Source organism: Heterocephalus glaber, unplaced genomic scaffold (genome assembly GCF_053883595.1).
Source record: "Heterocephalus glaber isolate CG9 unplaced genomic scaffold, H.glaber_assembly_v1.0 deba00000594, whole genome shotgun sequence".
Taxonomy (NCBI): Eukaryota; Metazoa; Chordata; class Mammalia; order Rodentia; family Bathyergidae; genus Heterocephalus; species Heterocephalus glaber.
The window spans coordinates 2,988,287-3,014,494 of NW_028258151.1; the positions used below are offsets into that span (position 1 = coordinate 2,988,287).

A 26,208-nucleotide genomic window follows, 5' to 3' on the forward strand; every position below is an offset into this window, starting at 1 on the left:
CAAGACAATGCCTGGTTGACACCGGGGACCCAGGATTCTGTTCTCTGAAATGCCACATTGAAACTAAGCCCTTATTTCATTTCCCAGAATTGGCCATACTTTATCAGACTCCCTCATTTTTTTGCATGTTTTCCTACTGGATAACTCCTTCATATGGATGCGGGACTTCTGTTATGAACTATGATAATGGACCAAAATGGGTGTGTATATTTTATTTTGGTATGAAGCACAAAAATTCTTGAAATTAATTCTTGTCCTCAAAAGACTAAGGCTCATGGAGAACAATAATTTTTTTTAAAAGATGTTAAATCAAATGGCCTTCACTCATTAAATTTAATTAATTTTTATTTTTCTATTGAGATTTTACATACCTTAAGTAAAAAATAAAGACTGGCAATTCTTTAAAGTAAGAACATCAACTTTTGTAGTTTTAATGTTGCAAATATTCAAGAAAAATAAATACTTATTTATCTGTATTTTTGACCATTTCTAATAATCAAAATGGATATAAAATAATGTAACAATTGACAGAGGTGGGCCAAATAGTTATATATTCACAGTCAATATATAGTAAACATAAAAAAATCTCTCAGGCTTACTTCTTACTAGTAGAATAAGAAATATTAGAGAAAATAATTAGAGAAATATTAACATTTCAGAAAATATCAAATAGATACAATTTCAAATATTGTAGAACAAAAATTTTCAAAGATTTCCCTTTGTTTATATATTTTATGACTTGTAACCAGTTTGTCAAAATCTGATTTATTATTCTCCACCAAGAGAGCTTTTCTAGAGCTTTGTGTCTTCCATCAGAGCATGATTATTTGAGAGAGCTTTATTCATTGTCTGGGACATTCTGGAAATGTGTGACAATCAAGAAAGTAAAATCATATTTCTATGAAAGGGAAATTAATTCCCTGTACCAGTTAAACTCTCAGGTTCAACTGCAACTGGTATAAATAGAAGCCACACCTCCACTGGAGTTGAGGTATAAGAACACCATGAGTAGAGGTAAGCAATAAAAGCGATCATCACTTGAACTGGGAAGAAGTACCTGTGTGTGTGTGTACGTGTGTGTGTGTGTATGCGTTTCACCACAAACAAATCCAGAAACAAAAATTAGGTAAATATGTATCATTGATTACATCTTAATCATAGCAATTAAAACTGTTGTAAAAATACTACTTTCAGCAAACTGAGAAGACAGGAGACATGCAATGGTTCTCAAATTCCCTGATTTAACTCTGAACAACTGAGCATTCCAAGCCTGTCCACTGATTACATACCTCCATAGTGCTGCATAGACAACTGCTAGGGTGATCAAGGCCAAGCAAGAAAGGCCACTGCCTACTATGAGGGTAACTGAAGGTGTGCCAGAGGATTCCATGATCTGTAAATCAAACAAAACAGACAAGAAAGTGAAAAAATGGTAAATGGACTAAAATACTTTAAGACTCAGCAAAACTCAGCTATCAAAGATAGTCTAAGTAGTTGTTATAGTTACCAGATAATTATCTATGGATCCACTCAGTTCACATATTCTCAACTTCTAAAATGACTAATTCCAGCTCACTCCTGTCTCACACTGTGAAGTAACAAAGTCCTTAGAGTTTTAAATGCTTGACTGTGGCACATTACCTACTTAGAGCTTTCTAAAATACAGACCTGAAACTGTAATTTGGTCAACTTTCACATGTTAAATTTTCTTTATTTGAAATCTGAAGCAGAAATCACTTTTTTTCAATTAACTACAGTTCAATCACTTCATAATATGATTCTTGGTGAAATTTACCCTGATATCTCTATTTATAAGTCACTATGTTACCCACATCTGGTATACAGATATAAAAAAATTTTCAAAGTTTCTGAGTTTTGAGAACTTTGTTCTAAGTTGAGTATTCTCACAGCAAATTTCAAATGGTTGGCCTCTAAAGATAAAGAAGAAAATAGAATGTCAAACTTAAGACTTTTTAAAGTATATTTGTGATTTTTATGAACAAAATGTGTGATGATATCAGTCTCCAATGATGGTATCAGTTTCTAAAACCATGACCTTGAAAAATAAGCCTTATATCTTTTAAAACATACATAAAGATTACATGCATTCCCTGATCTAGGAGGTTTCTTTCCTTAGACATGAATATGAAATTAACTAGTGAAATCTGTTTTTTTTCATAATTTTATATTGGAAGTTTGAAGAAATACATGTTAGTATTAAGTGTGTTCTAAAACTTTAAATATGCATCTCAAATAATATTAGGTATGTTTGTCATCAAAAGAAATACGAAGAGTTATACTTATTTAGGCCCAATTTAGGCAGAAAGTCATATTCATCTTAATGATCATTTTTCAATATTTCTATTTTTATCATTTTCTCAAAATACACTTCATGAGAATATTATTTTTTTAGACAGCTGTCTTATACAGCTGTCTTTTTCAGAAACTACTTTTGTAAAACCAATATACTTTTAAGGAACAATTTCAGACATCCATGCTTCCATATAAACTTCATTATTTGGAGATATATCTATATATATAGATATATCTCCAAGGACACCCTCAGAAAATCTGTAGTGAAAATACCCAATGCAGATATGCAATGTGTTTGGTCATAGTGTCTGGAGTCTCCATTCTACTACTAACAGTATGTTCACAGATTCCTCCAAAAGAGCTTTCCAGTTTTAAAATAAAGGTACATTTGGCAATTATTTTTTTTGAAAGTTTGCAGCATATTAGTAATACGATAGGAGTGCATCCTCCAAACTGTACTGCAGAAAATTCAAGTTAGAAGACATAAAATTGAGTAGAATTTAGTTACAGCACACCAGCTAGAATTCATTTTCCCCTGCTACTGTAGCTAAGGAGCAGACGAACCCAATTTTGCCACCCTGCAATCTTTCCCATTTCCCCATTTAAAATGCAGTTCCCTGGAGAAATACTCCACAATGTCCCTGCCTTTGCGTTACAGCCGTGTTTTCCCTTTGTTACTTACTATTTCTCTAGGTTGCTGAGCCAAAATGGCGAAGGTAGAGAGACGATCACATAAGCACTTCGTATGGGATGCATCGGTTAGCACAGTTTTACATCCCTGGGTGGACCACGTTCCCAAAGACTCGTTCCTGCAAAGGAGGTGGGGGTGAGATCGGGATAAATACTCCTGACAGCCAAATCCGTGCAGAAGAAAATGCAGTTTAATTGAGGGAATCGTCTACTGTAATTCCCGTACAGGAAAAAAAAAATCTACTTGTTGTTGAAGAGGGCGTAATTTAGATGCATCTCCGGTAACGCAAAGCGAGAAGGAAAAAAGCGAGCCGGCGGTGCAGTGTGCGGAGCGCTGTCCAGGGCCGGGGTGCTGAAGGCAGGGCCAGCTGTGTGCAGCCCACTGCCAGCAACCGCGGCGGCGCGAGCACCGCTAGAGCTTTGGCACCCGCTTCCTATGCTCATCGGATTGCTTCAAACACTGGGTGGAAAGGAGCTTTTCATATTTCCACACCAGCTCTGCTTCCCGGCCCGGCATTTGGACCGCGAATGCTGGCTTTACACATGCGGATTTCTCTAAAAAGCCTGCCTAAAAGGTTGCATAGCTTGGATTGGGTGGTAGGATCTTCTCCGCTGCTGGTTAGGGATTTTTCCTCCCTTCAGAATTAGCTGCTGTGAAAATTTCACCCTGGAAACGGGAAGCAGAAGCAGCGGCATCAGCTGGTTCCGACTCTCACTGCCTTCGCCTGGTATCCAGGGGAGGGGAGGGTTTCAGATAGCAGCTTCCCACTCCACACTTCACTCAGCCCAGTGCTCCTCAGAAGCCCTTGACATTTCTTCCCCTCCCGCCTCTTTGCCCCGGGCCAGAAGCATTAAGCTAAACCCAAGTCCGCTAAAACATTTAGAAGAATAAATCCACCCCAAAGTCCAAGAAGAGGGGGAAAGACAGCCTGATTTAATTTTCTCTTTGGTAGAGCCATTCAAAATGCTAAAGCATATGGTTTATTTCCCACCCCAGCAGAACAATAAAAATGGTATCTACCTACGTCTTCCCAGTGGGGGGTGGGTGGGTGAGAACCCTTCCTCCCCCAGCTGAACTACTCTACAGAAAGGGCGAAAAAGAAGAAAAAAGGCTACAGAGCTCCACCAATCAACTCTGTCATCATTACACGTGTTCCGTGTTGAATGCACCAGTTGTCACCTCCCCTCCCCCAGGCACGGAAACCTTCAGCCTGCAAACCTGTACGTGTGCGTGTGCTTACATTTTAAGCCAACTTACTATTTGTGTTAAAAATGACTCTAGAACTCAAAGAGAAAGCCACATGGCTTGGTGTTAATTTTGATAAAATACTTTAGGTTTTCTTCTACATCTTTGAATCCCTAAAGCTTGGGGTAAATGTGCATGGATTCTATATCCAAGAGATTAAAGGAGAGGTTTCTCTGTGACAGGTGGATTTCCAATTTGAGTTTCAGAATATAATCCACACTACCTCTTCTTGGTAATTATAAGCAATACCTTTTTTAATATTCATGCTTTGATGTCATTAAAATTCATGACTCAATACATTCTTAATTACAATTTCTTTTAAGAAGACATATACTATATTTGGGAAGAGTCAGATGAAAATTATACCCAACTTTTCCCAAATACTTCTCAGTATTAGTCATTTCCAAATTTTGTTGTCTATATTCTCTCCCATGACATCATGCAATAATGCCAAATTTAAGAAAAACACTATCAGTATACCTTCAACTGCAACAGTATTAAACTCCAATTCTGCCTAACTGTAGCAGCATATGAGTTTATTTCATTAGCTGCTTGTCTCTTACTTTTTATGACAGAGTTAAGGCCAAACGATAAACATTTATCTCAGCTGATCAAAATTTAAGGAAGGTGGATGATACTAAGAGAATCGGACAGCTTTTACACATATCTACATTATTCATCCCAGATGGCAGTTTTACTTTAATGCAATATTTTTACTTTTGAGATGAAGTCCAATACTTATCCTTTTCACATTATAGGGTTATGCCCAATATCTTAAAGAAACACTTTATTGTAAATATGAATTTATAGCCAGGCATGTGGCGCATGGCTGCAATCCTAGGATTCTGGGAGACTGAGGCAGGAGGATCAAAAGTTTGAGCCCATTCTATGCAACTTAGTGGCATTGGTGAGATATAGCTCAGTGTTAAGGTCCTAGATTCAATCCTCAGTATGAAAAAAAGGACTCTATATGAAACAAAATTGTATATTTACATCCATGTAATGAGAGTTGATTGCTCAAGATATTAGCATCAGTAAACTTTGTCTGTCAGATATAAAGACTATGTTCAATATAGTGTTTCTAGACTCTGAAAATCATTTAAATTTTAGATATAGCATGTTTAGGAAAGTGGGTCAATTTGGTTTAATCTGTACAGTAATTGCATTTTTGAGCTGGCCCAGTCCCGAGCAAAACTGGGAAGTCAGTAACTCTGGTCTCTATGTTTCAGCCTTTGCTCTTCCCTGCCCCCACCCCATCCTAGAACAGGAAATGCTTCCTTTTCCTGTGAACCTTCCTGAGGCTACCACATCTCTGTATAATTTAACATGTAACTCCTAGTTTAAAAGAAGGCCTATAGCACGAGATAATGCATCCCATAGAAGGTCAGAATCTGTAAAAGTTGAGTAAGAGAAAACATCTTGAAAAGTAAGAGGGATAACTAGCAAGCTCTACATTTGGTCATTCTTAACAGCTGAGTAATAAAAGGTGTGACACCATTCTGATTATAAAGTGTATATTGTTTCATAAAAGCTCTTGATATTTGAAAATTACATAAAGCTCTTATAAACTAGTTTTGCCATCAGTGGTATACACATGACTATTACTACAACTCCTACACTACATGTTACTTGTATCATCAAACTTTTTGTAGCTTATTCCCACTGTAGAAAATTCTTTGAAAGCATGGCATATGTGTCTGATTAATTTCAAGGAGATCTCATGAGGAAAACTGATATGCCATAGAGCTAATATGTAGCAAGGCAGCTTCCCTACTGTGCAGAAAGCAAGGTTTTATAGACATGGACTATGAAGGGCTCACATTATCCTTCCCAAGTAACAGTCTTTGCATGTTGTATCTGTGAATTATTCTTAGTTGTTAAGTCTGGGCTGTCATTCCTAAGACAAACAGATACAGTGAAATAAGTATAAAAATTAACAATATGATAATAATAGACTGATGATATCAAAAGCAGACACAGATTGTTGATGCAGACATATACATTATGCTGGAAATCATATATTTCCTTTTATAGTGTCTTTTCTGTACAGTGTGTATTTTTTCAAATAGATTTGAAACACAGTTTTGCCTGAAGAAATTCCATACAAGCAGCTAAACCTACATTCACCAAAGTTAGCTGGGAGCTGTCATCCACACATCTTCTCCCTCTTTCTATTATTAGGCTGGCTAAAAGAAGGAAAGAGTCTTCTGTACCAAGTATTTTAAAATGTGTATCACCAACACAGCCTTCTGTGAAAACATGGCTATAAAACCCATTGCTTTCCAGCTTAATATTTATTTGAGGACTTTTACCAATTTTCTAAGAGTCTACATGGTTTCTTTTTGGATTTGAGCATTTGGTCAAGTTTTTTTATCTCATATAGCTTTAAAAATAACATTCATCTATATTCTCTAGTGTTTAAAATTAAAAGAAAAATACAATTAAAGAGAACACTGTCTGCTTACTCTAATAAAAAGTTGTTTAATGAATAATTCATGACAAAATTTACACTGACATATTTCAAGAATGTTTCAATAAATCTTTTGAAACATCAATACTACTGCATAGTCCACTTTAACCATTCTTTGACGAGACCGTCCATTTTACTTCATACCAAATGAGTTTGTAAGTTGTTATAAATAATTTATACATTTTAGGAAGTTTATTAACTCTCACTAATATTAAAAGTACATTTATTCAAAACAAAATAGCTACAGCAGCAATTTTTAAAAGAATTTTATATGCAATATATATGTACACATTGCACATGTATCAAAGGAAGTTGCTTTCCAATCTTGATATTTTCTAAGAATTAAGTGAATCTATGTTATTTTAAAATCACATATTACATCACAATAATGATATATACTTGGTGTTTTGTATAAATTATTTTGGTAATAATTGGAAGATTTTACAAGTACAGGTAAAAAAATGTTCCACATTTTTAGTAGAAACAGTCTTTGAGATATTTACTTAGATTTTAGGACATTGCAAATGCTGAGAACAGTATCTTTAGCAACTGTTACTATGTCAAAACATGATGAATTATAAAATTAGAAAGTTTTGCCAGAAGTAACCTTGGTGATCTTTGAGAGTATTGGTTTTCAGCCCTAGCTTACATTAAACAACACTGGGAGAGCTTTAAAAATTAAACCCTGGGGTGGGTCTTGAGCATGATCACTTTTGAAAAAAAATGCTCTGGTGATGATTCAAGTGTGCAAGCAGAACAACTGGTCTACCCTGGACACTATTTTACAGACAAGGAAAGTAAGGTGCTGTGAATGTAAGAAGCTTGTTGTAGGTCAGAGTTAGAAGCAAACCTGGGGTTCTTATTTCCAGAATAGAGATTTTTAAGGGTAAGTTTTCACTGTAATGTGTTTTAAAACAGAACATAATGAACTTGTCCTATGAAGTTATAAGAAGATTACATAAAAAATATACATATATATATGAGAGGGAGGGGGGGAGGGAGGAGGGAGAAAGAGTGAGGGAGAGGGAGACAGAAGAGGAGGGAGGGAGAGAGAGGGAGGGAGAGGAGGGAGAGGGAGAGGGAGAGGGAGAGGGAGAGGGAGAGGGAGAGGGAGAGAGAATGCATACTTCATTTATCTCGAAATTTAGAAGCAGGTACTTTCCCAGTACCAGGAAGAATCCCGTCATCCCAGATCTTTGGTCTGGAATCAAAGCAGCCCCTTCGTAACAGAACATCAGATTTCTAATTTGTTGTCTAGGAAGTATCTTGTTTCAGGAATGCTCTACACTTAGATCTTACTCACACTTCTCTGTGCCTTCTAATGTTTTCCATCCAAATCCATGGTATTAGTTGATAAGTTCATCTTGCTTTCATTTATAAAATTAACACTTTCCATGTCTTGAGAACTGTATCCTGTTGATTTGGAATCACTGACATATTCTTTTCACTCATCATTTATCACTAAGTAGGGACTTTATGGTGAATGTTCAGCTAAACAGGCTTTATTTCCCCTTTCAAGAGGTGACTTTTAACCCAGTAGATTGTACTAGTTCTAATACATTTGCTGTGCATATAGCAGATGTATAACCTGAAGAGTATCAATGAATCTAATAGGTACATCTATTTGCTTTTAATCTTCAAACATCACTTGATGATAAACTGAGAGATTCAGCATCCTTTGGTAATTATGTTCTATCCAGCAGTGAAGCTCATCTTGACTAACCAGTCAAAACATATTTAGTGAGCATTTTTCAAATGTCAGTTGAGGTAGAACACAAATTTTAAAAATGTGATTTGTGTTTTAGAAAAAAGTGAAAATCTGGTTGAGATGAGTATACACAAACCCAAGAATATGTTTTTGCCTTATTAATTCTACAAATTATTCCAGAAGATGCTATCAATTAGATGCTGCTTTTCTAAGCCACCACCATCTTTCGCCTGAATCAGTCTCTGTACTGCGCATCCTTTATTTTCTATCTTGCTTCCTACTCTCAAGTCCAATTACAATAAACAAGCCAGAGAGATCCTATCGACAAACATGGCAAATCATATAACTGCTAAAATTTCTGTCAATTCTTCTTATAGTCTAACTCAGAGTAAAAGATGAAGCCCTTATAATGGGCCCTCATTTTCTCTCTCTATTCATCTATTCCACACTTGCTTTTGCCCACCACTTCTAGCCACCATGAGCACCCTGTTGGTCCAGCATGGCACTTTGTGCTGCTATTCCCTTGGCCTGACATGTGCTCTTCAAAGATATTCACCTTGCTTGTTCCCCCACATCAAGTGAAAAGTGCAGTAGAAGCAGTGTATGGCTCAGGAGTCTCGGCCTCAGTAGGTCTAATGGCTTCCACTCTGAAATGGTGCTGTTAGGTGAGGAAGCCCAGCCTGGCCTCAGTGAAGATGAGGAAGAGCTCTAACTGCAGGACATGTGAGTGAAGCTGTGAGTCTAGCCCCAGGATGAACTGCCAGATGTCTACTGGCATGATTTTTCCAACAACTCAGATTGTCATTAGAAGTTTTTTGGTTTTTGTTTTTGTACCCGGGATCGAACTCAGGACCTTGCACTTATGAGACAGGTGGAGGAAACAGTGTGCTAAATTCCCAGCTATAATACAATAGTTTAACATTAAGATATGCTCACTACTTTTTAGACCAAATGCTATTGTGCACTTAATAAACTACAGTGTGATATAAATTAACTTTTACATATACTGGGAATCCAAAAGCTTTTTGTGACTCGCCTTATTGCAATGATACCTTTACTTCAATGATATAGAAGCAAACCTTGATATCTCCAAGGTAGATTTGTATACATTTTTAAAATTCATTTTTTGCCTGTCTTTATTTACCAGAAAGTATTATAAGGGTAGGGATATTGTTATGTCCACTTCAGTGTTCCCTGAATCTAAAACGGTCTTTGACACACACAGTTTGTACTTCATAAAAATTTCTTTAGTGAATACCTGGTCTGCATTTTGATCTGATGTACTTTGGCTTTCCTACTTCATTGATTCATTGATTTACTCAACATATTTGCATTCACCACTCACTGTTACACAGGCACTGTGTTAGGTTATTCTTTGGATGCACTGATTTTTTTTTTTTTTTTGGTACCGGGGATTGAACTCAGGACCTTGAGCTTGTGAGGCAGGCGCCAGAACCACTGAGCTAAATCCCCAGCCCCATGGATGCACTGATTTTCATTGTGCCTTTTGGAGTTTGGGAGCTTCAATGCCAATTCTCTCTCAGGTGGAGTGTCACTGCTTTTTTTGTCATAAAACAGACATTAAAACCAAAAATATGTCACTCCCGAGGTCACTGAATATCATTTACAAGAATGGTAGCACTTATTTTATTGCTATTAACATCTTTTTTTTTTAATTAGAAATAATGAGAGTAGAAAGGAATATGGGAAGGAATAACATTAAGAAGCCACTCTACTAGGTTATAAATATGTATAAGTATCTTCATGATGATTTATTAATAATTAAAGGTTAAAATATGCTAGCTGCCATTATTAATTACTCAATAGGCAAATAATAATAATCACACTAATGAAAATAACTGCTAACATTTATTGAGTGTCTACTCAGTGTTAGGTGCTATTGTAGACACTTACACAGATTTTTGAGAAATCATTAAACTGAGTCTGGCATGGGAGGGCACACCTGTAAGCCCAGTGCACTGGGAGGCTGAGGTAGGAGGGTCGCTTGAGCCCACAAGTTCAAGACCTGTCTCAGTAACTGGGCAAGACTCCTCTTCCAGAAAATGTACATCCTGAAAGTAAGTATCAAGGTAGATATGTTGTTGTTTTCTCCATAGGAAAACTGAGACAAATGGGCTCCTTCCTCCATCTAGGGTCACAAGGGCCCAAGAGGTAAAGAGCCAGAGGTTGGAAGCGGCCTGGGTAACTCAGTCCATGTAATATGCCCATGACAGCCCTGTGCTGCTTGTCTTTTGTATTATTATTTTGTGTTGAAAAGAAGTAACAGAGCCAGGAGATTGTGATATGCTGTACCAGGAACTGAAGCCAGGTTTTATACCCCAGAGCAGATTCCCTCATCTTTCCTCTCAACATGGGCAGACACAGTAGGGGGCACAGCCAAAGTTAGGTACATACAGAGAGGACACTCTGAAAGAGCAAGGGGTAGTAAGAATTAAAATTTTACCCAAAATATATGGGAACATTTCATGAACAAGTGGTAAAAGTGAATAAAAGATGTAGCTGGAGAATTGTCCTTGTGGACATGGAGGAGGCCACTGAGAGCTTTTAAGAGAACAATTTTTGCTGAAGGGTCAGAGAGAAATTAGGTTGCTGGCAGTTAAAAAAGGAATCCCATGATATCAAAGTGTTCAGCAACAAAAGGAAAAAGGCTGTGTGTAAGTCAGGTATCACAGAAAATTAAATTTTTGCCAAGTATGCTTTTACTTAGAGGTGGGAGTTAATCTCCTCAGAAGTATAATACTGACCTAAACACTCACCGAAAGATCATGATAGGATGCAGCACGGATAAGACAGAAGTTCCACAATATGGTTTAGAATAATGATGAGGCTGTTAATACGAAAAATAAAGAGAGAGGAAAACTATCTTTCACTGAAATGGCAAGGGGGAACACCGTTACTGCTTTCTATATGATGAAAGCAAGTCGAAGAGCAAAGTTTCATTCATTTATATCACTCTAAGACTTTTTCCTCAGAAATTTATAAGAAAATTGTTTAGACCATTATCAAAAGAAGAATCTGATATGGAGAGAGAAAGGGGGGGGGAGGGAGGGAGAGATTGAGAGAGGGAGGATTGGGAGATATGGAAAAAAAACTTTGAATGGAATTGAAAATCTTAAGTACTATGTACTCCATTTAATTGAATTACATAGACGTCTAATAATACAACAAAATATATTTCAGTTCTTACATAAGTAGATCTAGAAAGATTTTCAACATTGTTCTTGGGTATAGCAGGTCCTAATTTTTTTCTATCATTTATTTTTAAGGCTTTAAAATGACCTGGGCATTGTGTGTTGGTTATTCTCAAAACCACAAAAAATTCATTCAATTTGGATATTTTTCTCCTCCAAAAAAATGTTTATCTGGGCTAGTAACCAATTTTTAGCCTGAAATAATTTGCAACAGCTGAGATGCACAACCCTGAAAAAGCAGAATTATTTAAATAAAATACAGCAACCTTAAACATATGTTACTTTCCACACTACTTTTTCAACAGTCTGGACACAAAACCAGTGCTGGGATATGAGGAGACCATTGTAAAACTTACAGTAAAGCATATCCAAGATTTCACTAATTTACTATCAACTCACTCATGTCCTGATTCTAATGGCTTTTGCGTCACAAATCTGTTGCAGAAGATAATCCCAAATGTGACACACAGAGAAATATGCATAGAAAAAAAGACTGGAAATATATTAGAAAAATAATCAACAGTTGTCTCAAAGTGTTGAGTTATGGGCACTATATTTTTTGTTCCTTTATAGTTTTCATGCTTTTCCATTTATTCCTGATAACTCTATGAACCAGAATTTTTTTTGAGATTGCAAAAAAGTTATAAATAATATCAAACTAATGTATCAGAATATTAATTAAAGATATATCTTAAAAGAAAATTATGTAAATCTTTCAAAACATACCTGTCCTTACATATTATTTAGGAAAATGAGAGTTTCAATTTTAAATAGATTCTCAAGGTCTTTTATTTTTCATTTTCACGTCACTGAAACATTGTTTCTCATATTACAGCAGCCTCATGGTACACCAAGTTAAATTAGCACTGGTTAATGGTTAAATTAACAATGATTTGATTCACAGAGTGATATTAAATTTATAATCTTCCATTAGTTGCTGAGGAGGTAAAATCTTACATAATCTTTTGCTAATGTTACAGAAATAATCTCTCCCAATTTATGGTGGTAAGGGAAAATTTACAATTTGACATTAAAACATTAACTTACAATAGATATCTTTAAGACATAACCATTATTTTGTAAAAGCCCCAGTGAAAAGGCAACTTACAAAACAGTATATAGCACTAGGCATGCAAGTGAACATTGACTATTTCTCCTGAAAATTTATGCGAAGTATCTCAGGGGGAAATTAATAGTCATGGGTTCCTCCATAATTTCTAATACCTCTAAGTCAAATCATTATGCTGTTAAGCATTACTTACCAAAAATGTTTCAAAAGATTTTAATAATATCGTAAAAGGTACATGTATGATATAAAAGGTATAGGCTATTCTTCTGTAGGCTAAACCGTAGGAACAAAAAATTTCATGAGCAAAATTACTCAGTAAGCTTTCTAGGCTGCTCTTTGTAGTTTGTACATCTCCCCCCATTCCTTTTGAGATTATAGTTGTGGCATGGATTGATGAGAAACTGATCTAGGCAATGCTTCTGTTAGGGGTCATGTGTCGGCTGCTCCTCAAGTTAAAAATTTCAGCACATATCCCAAATTGTAGTGTTACCTCAAACTGGAAAAACAGTTCTCAATACTTTAGTGTTAAAACAATAAATTAAATCAACAATTAAGGATTTCAGCATAATTCACTGAAAATTAAGACACATTAGTTCTAATGAGGGTACAGATATCTGATTTGATATCAGAACAAATTTCAAGAAATAGAAAATTTAAATATTGATTTAATCATACTTCAAAAATATGATTTGGGCCAGGGATTTAGCTCAATGGTGCCACTGTCTGCCTCACAAGCATAAGGTCCTGAGTTCGATCCCCAGTACCAAAAGAAAAATATGATTCATCATTGCCTACAAAGCAAATACAAAACTCAAAGTTCATTGGACATTTATTTAGTTTAAAATTACTATTTGGGTTAAATAATACTTTTAGAATTCTGAAAAAGGGAGTTATTTCGAGTGTTAGAGGAACATTTTTATGCTCACTCTGTGTATCATGTTCAACTTGGGAACCTGGATATTAGTAGAAAGGAAACGGAGTTGTTTGGAGCAGTTGAATGAAGTATTACTATCTGCAAGCTCACAAAAATAGTATGAAAAACTGGATTCAATTAAAATACAAGCTAAGAAACTAATCTGTCATCTCAATCCAAGTGTTTCATAATCATATATTTATTCAACTAATACATTATTTTAGTACCAGTTCTATATCTCTCATTTGCAACTATGGAAGTCGTCAAAAAGGAATCAATATCTCAGCATTGCAGTGTTCAAAGTGAAAAAGCTCACTCAATAAAAGCCAGGTTGCAAATACTTTGGATCTGCTCAATGATAGAAACAAAGTTCAAGCACTGGATCAAGATTTATAATGATGCCTTCAGTAAATATTACATAAAATTTTCATCTATTTTTTCCCCCTTCTCACTGAAATTACTATTTAGATTTGTTTGTGATTACCTCAGAAGATCTTGTGAGTTTGTGTTCCTCTTATGCCACAGATGGATTCTTTAGGAGAACAAGTATCTTTGTCCTGGATAGAGCTTTTTATTTTTAAAATCTCAGCTGTGACCATAGCAAACTTGGTTTCTACTTCCATCTGCACCACCAAGAGAACATCAGACCTAGCTGGGAGGGGTCTCCAGTCAGAAAATCAGATGCTTGGATATCCTACCTGACTTATAGTTTCATAAAACTCAAGATAACGGATATCCTTGCCAGTTATTTATTTAGAGGCTCTATGAGGCAGATGTTATTAATGACAATAACAACACATTTTTCTACAAGTTAAAACTTCTACCTACGTAAATGCAATATATTATCATAATAATCATGTATACCATTTTATTGATAAGAGGGCCATATCAAAGGGCTTAAGTCACATGAACAAATTAGCTCTCAAAATCCTCTGTCTTATGGTAGCACCATAACATTTCCAGGTTTGGGAGACCACTAGAGTCCACATCTGAAACACTCAAATTCAAAAGAAACAAAGTAATTAATGTCCTCCATGATGAAGAAAATGATGGTGTAAATTTATTTTAACTACGCATTTTTTAAAAAAATCACTATAAAGACTTCAGGAAGTGGAAGCAGAATCTTGGAGTAGTAAATCTCTTTGGGATCACAAAGATACACAGTGAACAGCTAAAACTTTTTTTTTCAAGTCATGAATGCCCAGAAAATAATAAAAGAGAACTTATATAGTATACAGAAAAGAATCCATGTCATATCCTGGCATCCAATGTAAAGTGTATGATCTTTCTACAATCTATCATTACCAATAAATTATCAATGTGACCCCTTCATTCAAGGTTTGGATATCATGAGTTTTTAAAATAATGACCTACGAAATGACATTTTATAAAAGCAGTACTTCTGGTTTGGGGAGACTTGAAGGTCTCTTTTGTTGGGAGTTACCCACTCCTGACCAAATAATTGGATGCTAAGTAAGTGATGGCAGAGTAGCTGCTTCTGTGAATACGACTTGACTAGAAACCATTGTTCTCAGATGGTGGAACAACCCCCACCACCCATCTGGGCAATGGTCATTGGCCACACAATAACATTTTGACTACCTGGCAATGTGACCAGAAAGTAGCAGTGGAAAAGCACTGAAATCCTTGCTCAATTCCTCTGTTATCGTACATGCAGATAAGATTACAAGAAGCCAGAATGACTTTAAATGAATGACGTAGCATAATTTCAATGCAAGCTGATTTATAAATTCTGATACAAAAATGGAAAAGAGCAGTATTCTTTTATGAAGCTATGGAAAGGTAAATTAAGGGTTTTAAACATCAACTTAGATACCTTACAATACTGACCTTTATAATTTAAAGAATACAGAATTTTGCTTTAGCCTCATAAATTTAAAATTTGTAGAAGGCATTTTATTATCTCTTTTGTGCTAGGCACAGTATTAAGGGTTGAGATTTCAAAGACTAAAAAATAAACCTAAGTTTTGCACACAAATGTAGCATGGACTCAAATACCATATATAGCTTGTCCACTTCCAATGCCTATTAAGCAAATCTCAAAGTCTATAATCCAATTAGAAATTGCAGGAGGGTAAATGGTGCTCTGATGACTAAGGGAGAGAAGTACCTAAGTGCATCTCTCAAAAAGCTTGGAGAAACACACACTGCTATGTAAATAAAAGTGCACTGTATGTTTCTACCATGCTGCTTCTTCTCTGGTACTACTGCTTCCTAATAGGTTAATAAGGCAAGCAATGAAAATTCTTGGTTGAAGGACAGCGCTGAACCCTCAATGGCGTAATTAACATTTTAATGAGCAGTCAAGGCCTTCATGTTTTGGCTCTTAACCATGTGTCTCCAGAGTGGGTCTCAATCTGTTGAGCTCAGAAAAAGAGGCGATTCCTTCTTAGAGAGATTTTTAACAACAGGAGGTAACACAGGGCAGTTTCAGTGTCTTCCTGCTCTCTTTGTTAACAAAGCTATGCTTGGATGTGTCATGTCAGAGTCCAACTGTAGTTTTTAGCTCTGGTTTCTTTCTTTAGCATGCACAAAAACTGCACCCGCAGCACTCACAATCCAGGAGTGGCTCATTTTCAGTAAGTGACCAAGTAATTGAAAGTTGTCCTTGTCTGCAAGGTGCAGTGGGCCAACTGCTACTTAGGGACACAACAGTTTGCAGAGGAAGCACTGGATAATGCTGATAATTTAATGATTTGAAATATAACTTTGTCTAAGACCTCAAAGGTGCTAAACTTCTTCACAGGAGACAAATTTGAAGGTCATTAAAAAGCTATTTGTTATGAAGTTTCAGAAAGCAAAGTACCTAAAAAATGTTCTAATGGATAGAAAGCCACTTTTATTCCCAGATAAAAAATGTCTTGAAAATATTAAAAACCAATCTCCTTATTTTCATTACTAAGCAAAAAAACTGTCATGAGAAAAATTCCTGTGGGAAAGTTTCAAGCAACTTAAAATTGAGGCTTATAATGAAAAAGCCTTCTCTGTCATAATTAATATAGCACCACTAATATAAAACCAGGGCTGCTTCTATCTTCATATCTCATTCAGATTGCTGCTACAATGTACACTGCCTGTGTAGTACAATATATTTTAAATTGCTATTAGGTAAACAGTGCAGAATCTCAGGCAATTTTGACATCATTCTTGGTGACAAGAAAGTATAGTTCAAGTTTGCTCTAAAGAAGATGTGAACATTAACAACACACAGGTACGGAAGTAGCTCAACCACTACTTTAAATTTTGCTTACTGATTCAGTCATAAAACCAGGGGCACCAGGCACAGTTACCTATCGGTAGATAACCTTTTACAAAGCTGGAAATGCTAGTGGTGAGCACTGTGTCCTTCAGGTCTGCTTTTCTCACATGTAGAGAGTTTTTAGAATGAATGCATGGGAATAATAATATTTAGTTGACCCATTTTGTGAGGAATAGTAGTTTCCTGCTATCTATCACTAGCGTATATAGTTCATGTGGAGAGTTCCAAACTTCCTAAGGATAGTCAGATAATACAAACAACATAATATACAGTATTAAACGTTGTTCTACCATATGAACAATCACATTTTTGTAGCTAACTTTCTTTGATACACAAAAAATTCCATGAAGTCAGAAATTTTCCTATGGAAAATCAGAGGACAGTGTAATGGCTATTTATTCTCAGAGTGGCACATAAAATTTATTTTGCTAATGGCAAATTTCCAACTCTACAATCGCAATACAAAGTAACAAATTATCTATGTTCAAACTTCTCTAAATTGGGCCACTAACTAGATTTTCAGTGTCACAGAGTTTAACTTTGGCCATCCTCTGGGACACCTGGGGCAGTAAGTTTGAATTGCTAAGCACTTCTGTATCCTTTGACACAGGAGAGAAGCGCTGACAGAAACCCATGGGGCCTCCACATGACAGCGATTCCATCCTATGAACTAAATGTAGCTTCAGAAAAATATATAAAAACTCAAAAGATGAGTAGAAAATCTACACTGAGTGTCCCCTCAAATTCTCACTGTCTCCAATTTCTAATGACCGTGACTTCCCTTTGAGAGTTATCTTTACATAAGTAGGCTCCTTTTGCAACAAGACTTGGAGAACAAAGAAAGCCTCCTATAGAAACAGGTTATCTAAGAAAAGTCAAGCACAAAAGAATAAGAACAGGAGGAAAAACTTGCTTTTTGAGGCCCCTGTCTAATATTTCAATGGTTCAGTATGATTTCTTTTAATTTGGGAATACAGACACCCTTAATTTATTTATTCATGTCCCTGCAAATTATATTTTCTTTCTTATCTTACCTGAGAAGATAGGAAAGACTTATTTACAGTTACTCAAATCTCTTCTTTTCTTCTTCCTCTTTCTAGAGAGACAAAGTATAGGCTAAAGAGATTCCTTTTTTTATAGCTATCCTAGGATGTAATCTGCAGCTTATATAAGATTCCAATGTGAACCAGACATTAAAGAGGGAAATAGTTTACTAACGGACTCAAAGCCTGGACTGTTATTTAAAATATGAGTAGTTCTTTGTACTGGGGTCAGTCCTGACATTAATGGGCTCTACATATTCAACTATATGTATTTATGGACACTTTGGATGAAAGGCCCCACACTAACATAACAATGACTGCTCTTTTTGCAATGTGAAGTGTGAAAGGTCTAGATCTTTTTTCAGATGTAGCTAAGATTTTTAAATGTTTACCCAAAGACATTAATGATACACGCAGAAAGAAGTATTCATTCCAGACCTTGGATATTACAAAGTCTTGCATCTCTATACAAGAATGAGTCGCCCATCCCATAACTCAGGAGACTTAAAGAGGAGGAAAAAAAAGTTCTAAGTCAGCCTGGACAATTTAGTGAGACTGTCTCAGAATAAAAAGATGAAAAGGGGTAGGGATACAGCTCAGTTTTCAGGCCCTGCGTTCCCACTCCACATTTCCTATATCAGGTCCATTTCACTTTTTAAAAGCCAAATGCCAGTCTAAAAGGGTAAAATGGGAACAGGCCATAGTCACATTAAGATTTTACTCTGCCCACTAACACCTTTCTCTCAGATACACCTTAGGAAGGACTCAAGGACAGAGAGCTCGTCCACCTGCCAGCCAAGGCATCTGCAAAGAGAAGCAAATCGCAACTTTTAATCAATCATCTAGCAGTACAAAGGGGAGAGCGCATGAACATCAAATCTTCCCTCTCCCTCCGCACCTTTCAGGCAAACCAAGTCCCTGCTGGCCAGAGGCAAGCTGTGCCTCAGCCCAGGGGACACTGGCAGCACCCCGCTTCCTCCCTCACAGCCGGCCACACAGCTCTGCATTCCTGCCCCGTCACACAGCTTCCTCACCAACCACACTACTGAACTACAGATAATTTATGGCTGCAACACTCAGGGATAAAGGACAGAAAAGCAGATGCTCAAGAGTTTTTCCAGTATTATTCTGCGTGCTGCCTCTCTCTACATGAATCTCTGCTCTCCCGCTCTCTTGCCCCCACAGGCAGTTCTAATTATAATCACAGTGCAGATGTCTCTGAGACTTGGGGTTACAAGACCAGTCAGTCTCCAACCTCACCCTCAGTACATGTGCGAAGAGATCCCCTCACTTCTGCTCACTGCTCCCAGAGCTCCAGCTGGGTGTCTGGGGGACCGGGCCGCTAAAGTTAGCCACACCGCTGTCCTTTCTCCGCAGTCAGCTTTATGGGGTCCTCTGGACCCGGCATCCATCCCACCCACTCGGGGTCCCCTCTTCTCAGGGCCATTCGGCTGGCTGGGTCCCAGGTGGCTGTCGGGAACTCTGGTGCCAGACAGTGCCTGTTGTTGAGGAGCAAGAGTCGTGCCTTCGCTCGTCTTCTTCATGTTTCTGGCCCACAGAGGCTTTAGGGGAAATGAACGCGGAACTGGGAAGTGAGTGGGCGCCTCTGTGGCCTCTTCATCTCCAAGCCTGGCAGCCCCTGGTTTCGCAGATCGACAGCCGGTTTCCTCATCCCTCTGAAGGTCACCGTTGAAAACGCACATGCGTGGAGGCCTCCGGACCGAGTGTGGAAGCTGCCCACTGCCCCCAAGGACCAAGACGCCAGCTCTCTCTAGCTAGTCTGTCCCAGCAGGCGCTTTCTTCTCAAGAGTACAGGGCTCTCTGAGCTCTGCCTTCTGTTTCTGCCCAACTGTGAGGTTTCACTTTAGTGTTCTTGGGATGGCTTTGCTTTGAGGACTTTGTATCCCCATGTTTTTTCTCCTCTGGTCTCTGTAGCGGTCTCCGTGGTCCAGCACTTTGCATTACTGATGTTACCTATAGCAGTGCCCAGTGTAGCTCGCCTTACTTACCATTTGTGCCTGCCCTTGTGCAGGTGGCCCCAGGACTACCTTCCTTCCCAGAGGCCATCCAGGCTCTGTGAGTGACTTCTCTTTCCTGAGGTGTCAAACCCTTCTAATTGCTAAGCTTCTCCATTGGAACCCTGTTCTCAAATCAGCCCCAGGTAAATTCTCTCACTAATTCTGGGCATTCAAATGCAAATGACCCAGGCAATAGTTTTGTGAGATGGAAAGTAGTTCTGTATAGATCCATTAGGGTCCCTTAATCAAGAAATCCTTTAGCCCAGGGCCTTCCATCTATCTATCCACTTAATAAAAAAGTGTCCACTGCTGCCTGACATTCACTAGGTCTTCGGGAAGATGAGAATATATTCTCTTACTGAGACCATTATAATTTTTTAAATAATTGTAGAATAATTTTTACAATAATTATGTCAGTATTTAGTAGTTACATAAAAATATGCTAGGTGAAATATACATTTATTTAGGTTATCATCGCCTACTTCAGTAGAAGATTTTGACAATAATCTTTGCATTCTGGAGAGTCAGAGTAGAGGAATTGGATGGGGAGATTTGAATTTACTTTAACATTCCAAGTCAGCTGGGAAAGGGGATTAAAGGAGGTTAGAAATTATTCAGTTTGAGAATTATCAGGGCCTAAAAAACATTTCATTGAGTGAAAATAGCCTCTTGCACTTCTCCCTTCTAACAAGAAACCAGAGAAATGTTACCTATGGGGCAAGATCTTTAAATCAGCTGTAAGAATACATCATGAGAGAACGGACAAGGCCACAACTAATCAGCTCTGGAATATTATTTTCTTTCCTTAAAATCTTTGACACATCTCTAATGAGAATTGTGAGAATAGGCTACATTGGCTATCTTGTAGGTCTTACAACTCAATTTATTCCAGGAAAAAATAAACTGTTGAGTTAAGATTCTCCTGATAAGAAAATACCTAACATCTGAAGGCAATGGGGATTTCATAAGATTAAAAGATTGATGTATGAATATATCACGTGGGCAATCACGGTTATTTTACCATTGTTTCTTTCAAGGCCACATTTCAGCAGAGTGATGAGTGTGTCAAAGAACAGTGACTTGCCACCTTGTAAGCTGTGCACAAGAACTCCACATACATTGCTGGATGAATTAACCGCTTGTCATGTCTCAAAAAATAACATTTCTTCCCCTAACCCACTATCATGTCGGAAGTCCCTCTTGAGTACAAACATGTGTATTTTATTCTGGTCTCCTTGACCACTAACTGCAAGCAATCTTTACATATTTGTTCATTAATTCTACCCAGAGGACTGTTTCGAGCAAGGCCAAAGGTATTAGTCATTCTTCATTACTCTGGGTCAGCACTGAGAAGGATAAGAATGAACCACCGTGACCGGGCCAGAGCATTCCTCAGAGATGTTTCCAGGCCTCTCCTGATGTGAAAATCAGGTGCAAAATCTCAGTCTTTCGCTCTGACAGTGTGGTCCTCTTTTGGACTCACCTGCTGCTCTCTTGCAGTGTATCAATAAACCACAAACTTTTCTGTATTTTTTGACTATTGATAAATTCTTTTTACCACCTGTGGTCCTGGCCTCTCACAGGCAGTGTCTTGCCTGGCACATAATACATGTATCTATACGTTTCTGTTTATTGTGCGACTCTTTTCATCTTTTTTAAAGTGAGAAGTTAAAAAAAAAAGGAAATAGAAAGAGATACAATTTACATACTTTTTTTCTTTTTTAATATTTTGTCTTGAAATAATTTTAGACATAAGCAAGTAGCTAAAATAGTCCAGAGAATTTCTGTACATCCTTCTTCACTCAGCTTTTGTTAACTGGACATAAGCATACGATAATTAATTAATTTCATTGAATTAACATTAGCACGTACTACTAACTAATCTCTAAACTCTATTCTAAATCCAATTGTGCTTTTAATGTCCTCTCTTGTGACCTAGAATCCAACCAAGGATCCTACACTGCATTTAGTTGTCTTGGCTCCATACTCTTTGATCTGAGACAGTTTTCAGTTTTTGTCTTCATTACTTTGACAATTTTGGGGAGTACTGACTACTTATTTTGCAGAATGTTCCTCAGTATAGGTTTGTACATGTTTTCTCAAAAACAGATTGGAATTTTTGAAAGAAGTATTACAGAAGGGTTTGATGTCTGCACATTTCTTGGTTCAATGTATCCCACACACATAGTATTTGCTGCTCTTAATCTTGGCGATGATAGCTCTGACCCCTTGGTTAAGGGGGGAACAGCAGGTGTTCCCACACTTCCTATTTGTGTAAGTATCATTTGAGGAGACGTGCTTTCTTTTGAGATTATAAGCTCTTTTAGAAACAGAGACTTCAGGAGACCTCGTGTTGGAATAGGAAGCCTTTATTCCTTTGGAGTAGCCAACAGGGTTAAAAGTCATCTTGCCCAGGGAGTGTTTAAGTTTTAAACCTAAGCAGATTTTGGAAGTCAAAACTGCACAGCTGCTGTTGCCAGCCTGGCTGCTGTTTCAGTCACTTTTTGGTTGATTTCTGCCAGAATTTCCTTCCATTAATACAGTATAGTTCTAGAGGGTCGTGCCTGCTGCCTTTAAAGGCAGACTCTTTTGCCTAGGAGAAAAATGAAGTGGATCTGAATCAGCAGGAACAGTGGCTGCTTTACCTCTGCATCTGGTCAAGCAGCCCTGACTGCAATATTCAGTTCTGCTAAGTACCTGTGTCAGGTGCCTCAAGCAGTCATTTTTAACTAAGCTGGCTTTCAGTGCAGTACCACTGCCAATCAGTAACTGGAGCACAAAGGGAAATAGAGAGTTTTCAAATCCACATTCATGTCTATGTGCCTTTGTTGATTTTGTTCTTACCCCTCCTCCACCCATGCATGGGATGTTCTTCCCCAGCCAAGGTTAAATGGCCCAGGTCAAATACCTTCCCTTCTGTGAGGCTTTCCTTACTATCTCATACCCAGGGCTGCCCTGGGCTGTTGGTGTTCTGACAACATTCTTCATAGTCATGGAGGGCCTTCTCCTCTGCCCAGTTTTCAGGTCCTTAACATCAGAGACTGTATCTATTCAGAACCACAACATATGCAGCTTTGAACATACTGAGTGGTAAATGAATGTTCACAGTGCTAATGAGCTACAAATTTCAAAAACATTAATACAGTTCACAAAGATTCTCTCCATTGATTGATTCATCAATCTATTTCTCTAATCCAGCTTTACCCTCCTGGTTATAGATAGATTTAAGGGGACACTTACGCATATACAATGAAAGATTAAAATAATATGAAACAAAATAGACATAAAAAGTAGGCATGAGAGAAAGGAGCCAGGAGAGCCTCAAGAAAAATACATGCTATGTTGCCCTGTACTTTTGCTGGAGGTAATCTCTAAATTAAGCCTTCTGATAAAAATGAGCAAAACACCTTCCCTACTGCTATGAAATGCATGGCACCATACTGGACAGCCACGGAGTACACTGCCGTAACTTCATTGCACAGCAATAGTCTCCTGGGTCACGCAAAATATCTAAAAATTGTTGGTTGAACTTTGCTGAAGCAATGTATTCACCTGTTCTCTGTATTAGTGATGCTGGAACAAAGTGACCTGGGAACCAGAGCAATAGGTGTGTTATCCGTGAGATCAACACAACGTGAGGATTAAGTATAAATTAATTCTCTGTTGCATTTTCCTATGGATAGGAAATACATACATATATTTATATCTGTGTGTATTTATATATGTGCATACACTTACATATATATATGTATATATAAAAGGAAAAATTATGCTCATTTGAAAGCTTCTCCGAAGTGGAATGGGGAAATTGAGATATGAACAAATAGCTGAATTTGTCTGTGGGCATAAACTTTAATTGTGTGTTAAAATTCACAATCATCACAAAATAAAGTGACCCTTTATGAACGAACACTTCATCTACAGCTTGCGCCTACTCACATGCCTCATTAGATCAGTAAGTTAACCCGCAACAGTATTTGATCACCTTTCTGGAATACTTCTGTCAAACTATACATCAGCTTTGTTATGCAAGATAGTATTACTTTTCTCTATTACCTTATTATAAATTTTAAACTAAAATAACGTCTGCTACCTCCCACTACTTCTCTATTTTGACAAAGAAGCATCTCAGGCCTGCAGATCAAGGAGAAAGTTCTAAAATAAGCAAGATAAGAAGCTGATTCTGACTTGCTCGTGAAGATTACATGCAAGGACCCCTTAATCAAACACAACCCGTTTTTTTTTTTTTTTTTTTTAGCACATTAAGTTTTCTTACCAAACCAGCGGTTTCATCTGCTATGGGATTTTAAATAGGAATAACTGGCAATTAAATATTTCAAATTCTCTGCCTACCAAATCAAGAAGGGAGCAGGACAATCAAGTAGTGAAACTTTATGAATGTTCACTGTTCTGGAGGAATACAAGAAAAGGACATAGTGCAGTTTCTACTGAGAATCCCCTTTTCTAAAAAAAAAAAAACCATTTATGGAAAACCCACAAAATCATCACCTTTAATCTGAAACTCATTTTGAAAATGCTGTAGTTAGCTCTTTTGTTATGTCATCTTTTGAAAAATTCTGTATCCACATAAAATGGAAACTCAAAATAGTGCAGTCCAAATTACTCTGAGAAGTTTGTGTTTGTCCCACTGTAGGGTGAGTGAACTTTTGCATCCACTTGCATTTTTTTTTCCTTTGATTAATTCTGCAAGTCGTTTTTATTTCTTCTTTCTTTTTGTATTAAATTCTTTTATTGGTACATTGTAGGTATACAACACAATTACATTTCTCACTGGGAATTGTACCTTTACATAATGGTTCTTGGTTCTTATTTTTTCCCCATTCCTAGCCCTCCCTTCACCCCCTCCACCCTTCCCTATTTACAAAGACTTTATTTCCATTTTTTCCATTTCTCATCATTTTTCCTTTCCCTTCTTTCCTTTCCCCTGCCCCTCCTACTACCCCTACCCCTTTGGACCTTTTCTTCCTATTTTACATTATCGATTATTCATTCTAATCATTGGTATGTTTTAGGTTTATTGTAGGTACATTTAGGTACTTTGTAGTTTCATGTGATTCATATTTCCACTGGTTCAGCAGAACTAACCAGAGGGCAACACTGTAAAAGTCCATCATAAAACACATTTCATGGTCTACTCAGCCACAAGAATGAGGTTTAATGCTCTTTCAAATGGTCTATTGTTCACAGTGAGGTTACAATACCTCTGAATTCCCGCAAATTCATTCTGTTAATGCTGAAAATTAATTGTGCTCTTATATAATCAGAATTTATAGGGGCCAGGAAACGTTAAACTTTTTACTATTTAGGAATAAAAGTAAGTCCACTAAGTAGAATAATGAACTATATTATTGTTTATCTTTCTTCTTGATTCATTTCTCTGAATTATACAATATTTAAAGTTTTTTTTCTAAAATAAAAAAATGTTGAAACCTAAGATCCATGTAACCTCGCTGTCAGTACACAAAATTGGCTCTAAAGTTTGAAACAGTGAGTGGCTACCTGATTTCATGGTTATGAGATGGGTTTGGACTCATTTAATCTTGTGGTCTACAGCTACTGTTTCAGGCCCAGTTCTAGGTGCTGGGGACACAACAAGGAGCGTTATGACCATACATTCATGAGGAGAGTGGGTGACAGTATAAACCAGTGATTGCCTACTGTAATATAGACATGGGGAAGAATAAGGGAATAGTCAGAAAGAGAGGGGCCAGGGTTTCTACTGGAGCAAGGTGTCCATTTGTAAGCTCAAGTTTTACATCTTTTATGATTCTGACTACCTCATTGAGTTGTGAAAGATTAAATAATATACAGGTAAAATGCTTAGGCAGAGCTAGTCATATAGATCAACTCAAAGAATACTTAGGAATTACAGGATTAGGTTTGGCAGAAACCTGCAAATTACATACTCTTTTACACACACTCCGAAGAAAGTCCACCATGCCCAGAGCCCAGGCTCCTGCTGTTTCATTGCTCTGCCCTACAAGACCTCCACTTCAAGCCCCAAGATGACATTCTCAGTCTCACACAGCCCATCTCCATTCCAGGCAGTGAGCAAAAAGCACATATGGGAAGGAAACTTTATCTCTTTCTTCAGGATACTTCCAGACTTATAGCATTGTTGTTTACATCTCATTGACTAGAGAGATTTGGATGAAAGGGAGGCTGGGCATGATGCATTAAAATTTTTTATTTCGTATTTCTTTTTTACCCATAGGTTATATTCTC

At 37.3% G+C, this 26,208-nt stretch overlaps 1 protein-coding gene across 5 annotated transcripts in view; it reads right to left on the reverse strand.

Annotated features, from left to right (window-relative positions):
• Adgrb3 (adhesion G protein-coupled receptor B3) overlaps nucleotides 1–26,208 on the reverse strand; it is a 697,560-nt gene that overhangs the window by 141,268 nt on the left and 530,084 nt on the right. For all 5 annotated transcript variants that reach the window (XM_013072656.3, XM_004846114.4, XM_087204896.1 and 2 more), the window contains 2 exons: nucleotides 2,996–3,122; nucleotides 1,290–1,393 (listed from right to left, as the gene is read on the reverse strand). In XM_013072656.3, the coding sequence (XP_012928110.1) occupies nucleotides 1,290–1,393; nucleotides 2,996–3,122 (231 nt within the window). The remainder of the gene's footprint in view (nucleotides 1–1,289; nucleotides 1,394–2,995; nucleotides 3,123–26,208) is intronic.